This window comes from Halichoerus grypus, chromosome 8 (genome assembly GCF_964656455.1).
Source record: "Halichoerus grypus chromosome 8, mHalGry1.hap1.1, whole genome shotgun sequence".
Lineage (NCBI taxonomy): Eukaryota > Metazoa > Chordata > Mammalia > Carnivora > Phocidae > Halichoerus > Halichoerus grypus.
The window spans coordinates 40,398,164-40,406,231 of record NC_135719.1 but is presented as its reverse complement, the minus strand read 5'-3'; the positions used below and the strand labels follow the sequence as shown (position 1 = coordinate 40,406,231).

The following is an 8,068-nucleotide window of genomic DNA, read 5'->3' as shown; positions in this document are numbered from 1 at the left end:
ATCTTTTTCTATTTATGGAGCAGTTTAATTGCGATGGGTTCTGTCCTTTGAAAGCTTGAAAGGCTGCAACAATAAAACCAGCTGGGCCTGGTTTATGGGGGGTGGGATATGTAATCGAAAAGAGATCTCAAATTGTTCAATTTCTTCTCTGGTTATCAGTCTATTCTCTAGGATATTTTTGGTGCTGTTGCTGTTTTTTGTTTTGTTTTGTTTTTACCTCTTTAAGTGAATATTGGAAACTTAGTTTTCCTAGTCCATCCTTTGCTCAAACTCACCAGTAAGCAGACTAATGCGACTTAAAACAACCTATTTTTCTCCCATTCGATTGAGAAAAACTAAGATAAACATCTAATGTTGGTGAAGCCACAGGGAGAGTTCTGAGCATGTCAATTGTTACAGCCAATTGTAACTAAGGCAACTAAGAGGAATTCATCAAAATGAAATAAAATACTCAGGCACTCGAAGGAGCTATGCGGGTCACTGGTAATGTTTCCTTATATGGGTGCTGGGGACGTAGGCTGTACAGTTTATGAAAATTCATTTAAGCTTTATACTTACAACATGTACATTTTTCTCTACGTGTATCATATTTCAGTAAACTTTTTAAATGCCTTTAGCCACAGCACAGCCTATAGCTATCTATAAGGGCACGGCTAACTGGCGGGCAACAGGGAACGACCTGAACCCTCCTTCACAAGGGCATCATTCCAAGATCCAGAAAGGGCTCCGGACTCCTGCTCCCTTAAGTCGAACACATTCTATGGCTCCCACTCTCTCTTTCTAGCTAAACCGCGTCGTGAGGCGGGGGTGGCGCCGGTCACTTCCGGGAAGGGGTTCTGGGGAGACAGACAGCGAGCTCACCACTCTCCCCCGGGAGCTCCCAGAGCGGCCCTCGGCGCTCGCCCGGGCCCCGCCCCGCCCCGCCCTGGAGGCACCGCCCACACCACGTGACCGCCGCGTCAGCTGACCGGGCGCACCCGCAGGAGGAGGGCCGGCTTCCAGGCGCGATGGTGAGGGCCGCGGGGTGACCGGAGCCGGGGCGCCGGGGCGCCGGGGCGGGCAGGGAGGCCCCGACCCTCGCCTATGCGGCCGCGGGCGGGTGGGCGCCGGGGCGGGGAGGTGGAGGCAGCCCCGGCCCCTCGGCAGACACCTGGGTGCGGTCGTGAGGGCCGAGCGTCGGCTGGCAGGGCGGGCGGGCCGCGGGCTTGGAGTCCCGGTGCTTCCTCGGCGGGAAGGAAGGGCCCGCACCCCCCAGGGCAGGAAGTGGAGCTTGCCCGGGGCGGGAGCGCTTCCAGGCCTTCCTCGGCCCCCGGACGACCTCCCAGAGGTGCCCTCTTCCCGGCCCTCCTGTGCGACCTGGAGAAGAACTTGCATAGAATGAGGCTCAGTCTCCGCCCTGTTCGGAAGTCCTTTCACCCTTCCCAGAGCCAGAAAGGAGTAGACGTGGGGCTGGGGCTTCTCAACTCCTCCGTCCATTCATTCCTTCAACAGGCTTTGCGTGCCGACTCTACACCATGCAGTGTGCCAGGCATTGGGGCTTAAACTGCAAGAGGCTTGACTTGGCAGTCATAGTTAAGACTTGAGGGGAAGGGACCTAACTGTGCCTTGTGAGTAGCGTTAGGAAGGCTTCCTGAGGGTGACAGCCACCGGAGGGCCTGGGGGCAGGGAAGAAAACTGGCTGGCTGCAGTGCAGTTTGTGTCCCAGGGGTGAGGAGGCTTGGGGGGGGGGCTCTATCTTCAGACAGAACAGCATGTTCAAAGGCTTCAGGTGAGAGAGAGCATGGCTCGCTAGCAGTGGGTGCACTTCACCTAGCTGGAAGGGTATCAGCTGAAGGGTAGTGAAATACGAGGCTCAACAGGTAACAGAGACCAAATCCTGCTGTGTCTTGAGAGCACGGAAAGGAGTTTAGACTTTAAGAAGAGGGCACTAGGAAGCTAGGAAAATCCTTTCGGCTGACTTGTGGAGGGAGCAGGAGGGGAGCAGAGAGCCCAAGCTGGGGCAGCAGACCCCCAGGGGATGGTGGTGACCTGAGTTAGGGCGGAGAGAGTGGAGCTAGAAGTGGGGAAATGCATGAGGGAAAAGGGAGAGCGGGGTGTCGGCTTGGCTCCCAGGTGGTGGTGCTCAGTGGGGTGGGAAACACAGGACGTGGAGCAGGTTTCCGGGCAAAGAGCAAACATTAACTTTGATAGGTGGCGCTGTGTGAGGTTTCTGCGAGCCACCAGGTGCAGCTGGCTAGAAGACAGTCTAGATTTAAGGGTCTAAGGCTCAGAAGAGAAGCTACAATGCATTTATAACCTGGGGAGTCATCAGCACAGAGGTGGTCATTGTAAGTCTAAAAACATGTAACATCTCAGTGATGTGAGTTGGGAAGAGAGGACCTAGGGCAGAACCTAGAGAAATGCCAGCATTTTAAGAAATGACACAAGGAACACATTCTTGTAAAAAATGTAAATAATACAGAGATGGTAAAAGACTTCTGTGGGTTGAAGTCAGGGGCCCGTGAACTTAGGAAAAATCTCACATCTTAATTTTTACTAACTTCACTGAAATTTAGCATTTCCTTCGATTGTGAATATTGGCAACCAGCCCCAGTATCAGCAGCACGTCTGACTTCGTGACCAATAGGAATTCGAGATACTTTCGTATCATATTACAGCTGGTGACATTGTTCACGTATTTATGCAGATCGTTTTTAAGTTATGATGGGTATTAGACTTGCAACATCACATCACCAATTTGTTTGACTATTTTGATAACTTAGTTTCCTTTGCAATCCTATGTATTTTATGCACTTAAAAACATGGTTTTGAGAAAGGCCTATAGGCTTCACCAGATGCCAGATGAGGCTATGGCAGAAAAAGGTTAAAAACTCCTGAAATAGAGACAGAAGTGCAAGACTGTCCTTAATACCCGATCTCCTCACCAGTTGTCCCAGGCCCCTGCCCCAGAGTAATGATGCAGGCCGTGTGCGGAGATCACCTTTTGGGGATTGGGGGAAGGAGGGTGAGCCAGCAAATGAGACCGAGGTCAGGACAGGGAGAAATCCAGGAGAATATGCTGCTTCACCAGGGAGGACGGGTTCATGTGAGATGCTGCCCTCCGTCCTGACCGGCTTCCTCACTCCTGTGCAGGAGTTGGGTAAGAGGAAGGCCAGATTTAGTGACAGTCATTTGTGACCATGGCTAGAGGACTTCATGGGAGGCCCACAAAGAAGCACCAGTGCCGTGGGGTCAGGTGAATAAGAGCAAGAGGGTTGGTGGTTGAAGGATTGTGAAGCAGGTCTGAAGTGGCTGAGAAGATGACTGGTAGGGCCACGTAGAGGACATGGTGTTGCCCGGCTGCAGCGAGGGCCCAGCAGAATCAGGAGAACGTGGGTGTGAGGTGTCCTCAGTTTGCGGGGTTTTGTTCCCAGCATCTGTAAGCAGCCCACATGTAAGAGGTGTGGAAAGCTGGACATGTATATTGCTGTGCCCTAGAGCTTTGTCGGGCAGACCGGACAAAGGACAATTGATCCAGGGAATGGAGGATATTGACAAGATGTGGCCGACAGGGTGGGTTTGCATTCTAACAGGAGACAGACCTTGAGTAAATAATAAATGTGATGTCTGCTGTGGAGATCAAGAAAGAAGGATAGGGGCTAGAGCATGATGGAGAAGAGCTATTTTATTTTTTTAACAGCTTTACTGAGATAAAATCAACAATAACACATATAAATGTACGGTTCAATAAGTTCTGAAATGTATATGTTCCCACGATCAAGATAATGAACATACCCACTGGCCTCTGAACTTTCCTTGTGCAAGGGGCTGTTTTAGAAAGTATGGTCGGGGCACCTGGTGGCTCAGTTGGTGAAGTGTCTGACTCTCGGTTTCAGCTGAGGTCGTGATCTTCAGGGTCCTGGGACGGAGCCCTGGGTCAGGCTCTGCGCGCCGTGCGGAGTCTGCTTGAGATTCTCTCTCCCTCTCCCTCTGCCCCTCCCTCTCGTTTTCTCGTGCTCTCTCTCAAATAAGTAAATCTTAAAAAAAAAAAAAAAGGGATTGAGGGAGGGAAGAAGGAAGGAAAGAGGGAGGGAGGAAGGAGGCATGGCCAGAGAAGACCCGTTTGGGCAAAGGCCAGCATGAGGCTGCGAACAGGGTGTGCAGGGGCAGCGAGGACAAGGTGGGAGAGCGCCTGGTGTGACAGGAGTGGCAGGAGGCCAGTGTGGCTGGAGCTAGGGAGGAGAAGGAGGAGGAAGTGAGAGGTCACTGACGTCATGACAAGGACGTTGTTCTGTTCTGTGCTGTACCCCCAACACTTAGATTGGGGTCTGCCACAGTCAATGTTTCCCGAACACATGAATGCCTAGGATAGGCAGCAGAGCAAGGTTCGGCGGCAGGTGGGTCCGTGAGAGGGTTCTCTAAACGGCCTGGTGATAGGAGAGAACAAGTGGCCAGAGGGCATCCATGTTGGACAGGGAGCAGGGATCCCCGAAGAGCAATAATGGGGGAGACACCTGGCCGCACCTCAGGCCTCCATCCTGACCGGCTGCCTCACTCCTGTGCAGAGGTTCCGGTTCTGTGGTGATCTGGACTGTCCTGACTGGGTCCTGGCGGAGATCAGCACGCTGGCCAAGATTGTTGAGTGCACGGGGTCTTCTGGGGGGGAGGAGGCAGGGATTGGGGATGAGGGCTTTGGGGATGGAGGGTGTGAGGTCACTCTGAGGTTGGGGCCTCAGTGCCCTCAGCTTGTCCTAGCCTGCTGTGTGATTCTAGTCCTGTGGCCAGCCCCGCAGCATGGAGGGGTGGGTGGGCCAGTTGGGCTCATGCAAGGCCTTCCCCTCCAGTCCTCCGTGAAGCTGAGGCTGCTGTGTAGCCAAGTGCTGAAGGAACTTCTGGGACAGGGGATTGATGTGAGTGCGGGGCCCAGCACCCCACTGCCCCATGACCCTGTGATCCCTACTGCCCTGAAAGTGCACCAGACCCAGGGAGGTGGGCGATTAGGATGCAGGCTGGGGTGCAAGTGGCTGGTGAGCAGGGGCCTGGCACCCCCTGAGGGCCTCCTCTCCCCGTAGTACGAGAAGATCCTGAAGCTCACCGCTGATGCCAGGTTTGGTGAGTGCCCTGCTGAGTCCGCAGACCTTTGGGCCCCCGCGGGTACTTGGCCTGGGGCTTAGCACAGAGGCCCCTCCTCCCAGCAGCCTGTCCTGCCGCACTTGCCTCAGCAGAGGGGGAAGAACGGTGTCGCCAGTCCCGGCCTCTGCCAGTTCCGGGGGTGGGGGGCAGTAGCAGTGCTCACTGCTGTGCTGTGAGCTGAAGATAGTGGGGCAACAAGAAGTTGGCTGAGGCCACAGTGACACCCCCTCCCCCACCCACGGGTTACCCCTCCCCCCCCCCAGAGTCGGGCGATGTCAAGGCCACGGTGGCAGTGCTGAGTTTCATCCTCTCCAGTGCGGCCAAGCATAGTGTGGATGGCGAGTCCTTGTCCAGTGAACTGCAGCAGCTGGGGCTCCCCAAAGGTACGGGTGTGCAGGCAGGCATGTGTGCCAGGCCCTCTGGGCCAGGAGCCTGAGACCTGCCCTGCGAGCAGTCTGAGCCCCCACCTGCTACATCAGGGGCCCTCCATTCTGTCCCCAGAGCACGCGGCCAGCCTGTGTCGCTGCTATGAGGAGAAGCAAAGCCCCCTACAGGAGCACCTGCGGGCCTGCAGCCTGCGTGGTGAGTGTGGGAGGGGGCCGGGGTGGGCTTTGGGCTCCATTCTAGAAGGTACATGCTTCATGGGAGGTGCTTGTTCTCAGAAGACTTAACCCTGGTCACATGTCAAGCAGTCACGGAGCCAGGACTCCTGACTCCAGCCCAGATTTCTTTCCTCTGAGATCTGCTGTGGATAATCTCACTACTGATTATTGAGCACCTTCCCTGGGTCAGAGGGATGAGAGGTTCTCAAAGGTCCCACAGCCTTGAAGGGTCGAGAGTGGAGCCAGGTGTGGGCTGAGGGCAGTGTGGCTTACCAGCCTGTGATCCTGAGGGCCCCCCGTTTCACAGTGAATAGGCTGGCAGGTGTGGGCTGGCGGGTGGACTACACCCTGAGCTCCAGCCTGCTTCGGTCCGTGGAAGAGCCGATGGTGCACCTGAGGCTGGAGGTGGCAGCTGCCTCAGGTGCCCCAGCCCGGCCTCTGGCCATGTCTCTCTCAGCAGACAAGTTCCAGGTCCTCCTGGCAGGTGAGACTCTGCTGTACCTGGAGGGGGGAGGGGCCCTCCCAGATCCCACCTGACTGCCACCCACCTGCTCACCTCTTCCCTTTGCAGAACTGAAGCAGGCTCAGACCCTGATGAGCTCCCTGGGCTGAGGAGAAGGGTGTTTGGGGCCCATGTTGAGTTGCTGCGCTCCGAACTCCTCTTCGTGGGTGGCCCCAGCTCCAGGACCCTGGAGGCCTGGCCTCCCAGATCTCTGGCTTGCTAGGTTCCCACTTGAGAATTCAGCGTAAGGATTCTGAGGACTTTTCCAGCATTGCCTTCCCTCCCCCATGACAGTCACTTGTCAACAGTTTTCATGAGCAGGAAGAATAAACAGAAGTGTAAAGGAGTGTGTGCACAGGTTTCTTTGTGGGTTCAGATGAAAGGTTTTTGTGAGAGAAACCAAGTGACATACAGACCTCCCTGACCCATTACTCATTTCCCTTTTCAACTACTGGTTGAGGCAGGTCCAGGGTGAGGCAGAACAAAGACCACAATGACACAGCTTGTGTGGGGAGAGGAGAATTGGGGTTCTAGCTCGCAGTCCTGTGCTGGCCTTGTCTGCAGGCGGGCAGTAAGCACGTGGCCCCAGTGCCAGATGCCCCGAGTAGAGAAAGGAGAGAGCCCTGCTCTTCCTGCCATCTTCGTTTGATAGAGAGAGGAGGGTCCCTGTCTGAACCGCTCATTGGCAAGAGGAGTGGGGTTAGGGACTGAATGTTTGTGTCCACCCCCAAATTCCTATGCGGAAGCCCTGACCCCTCAATGAGATGGTCTTAGGAGATGGGGCTTTGGCTAGTAATTAGGTTTAGATGAGGTCATGAGAGTGGGACCTTCATGAAGGGGTTAGGCCCTTATAAGAAGAGAAAGACAGACTCTGTCCAGAACCTGTACCGAGAAAAGGCCACATGAGAACAGCAAAGCAGGAGAAGGCCCTCACTAAGAACCAAATCTGCCAGCTCCTTGATCTTGGACTTCCCAGCCTCTGGAACTCTGAGAAATAAATGTCTGTTGTCGAAGCCACCCAGTCTCTGGTATTTTGGGACAGGACCCTGAACTAAGACAAGTGGCCTAGAACATCTTGGGGTGCAGGGAAGCTACCAGACAATAACGAGTGCTGTCAGGAGGAGCCAGCTTGTCCCACTGGCCAAAGATGCGACAGTTTTAAGCATCAAAAAGTTAAGGACTTACTCGTCCTGACCTCTGCTTCTGGAAAAATGGAACAGATGCACTTCCCCCATTCCTCTCACCAAGTACAGCTGAAAACCTTGGACATTACATATAAAACAAACAGGAGACTCTGAAAGGTGAAGAGAAGGCAGATTCGCTGAGATCCTGAGGAACTGAAGAACAGCAGAGCAGAGCAGTCCTTAGGCTTCCTTTTTGCTCCCTGTGTCCTGGGCTGGGTGCTGGAGACTGGCAACCTGAGAAACACCAGCACACAGACTGGAAGCTCGACTAAAGCATGCTCTCTTGAGCCAGGGGATCAGGAAAGGGGCCATCTGGCAAGACAGGAGACTTACTGACGATAACTGCTCTCCTCCGGTCACACCACAAAGAAACTGCAGCCCCTCTTCCACCCCACCCCACCCCCGGCACATACATACATATATTATATATATGTGTGTGTGTGTGTGTGTGTGTGTATAGATATATATATATTTTTAAGAGAGTGTGTGAGCAGGGGAGGGGAAAAGGGAGGGAGAGAATCTTAAGCAGGCTCCACGCTCAGCACAGAGTCTGACATGGGGCTCGATCTCATGACCCTGAGATCATGACCTGGGTCGAAATGGAGACTCAGGTGTTTGACCAATTGAGCCACCCAAGTGCTCCAAGAAGATTTAGATAAGATCCAGTG

The 8,068-nt window shown here is 54.3% G+C and overlaps 1 protein-coding gene across 1 annotated transcript; it reads left to right on the top strand.

Moving 5' to 3' along the window:
- Positions 1-930: 930 nt before the first annotated feature.
- COMMD4 (COMM domain containing 4) lies at positions 931-6,562 on the top strand. Its single transcript, XM_036081081.2, has 8 exons — positions 931-1,010; positions 4,545-4,616; positions 4,824-4,889; positions 5,052-5,091; positions 5,376-5,495; positions 5,614-5,694; positions 6,022-6,198; positions 6,286-6,562. Exons 1-8 carry the CDS (start codon positions 1,008-1,010, stop codon positions 6,324-6,326), a joined length of 600 nt encoding a protein of 199 aa, XP_035936974.1. The 5' UTR covers positions 931-1,007; the 3' UTR covers positions 6,327-6,562.
- The last annotated feature ends 1,506 nt before the right edge of the window (positions 6,563-8,068 follow it).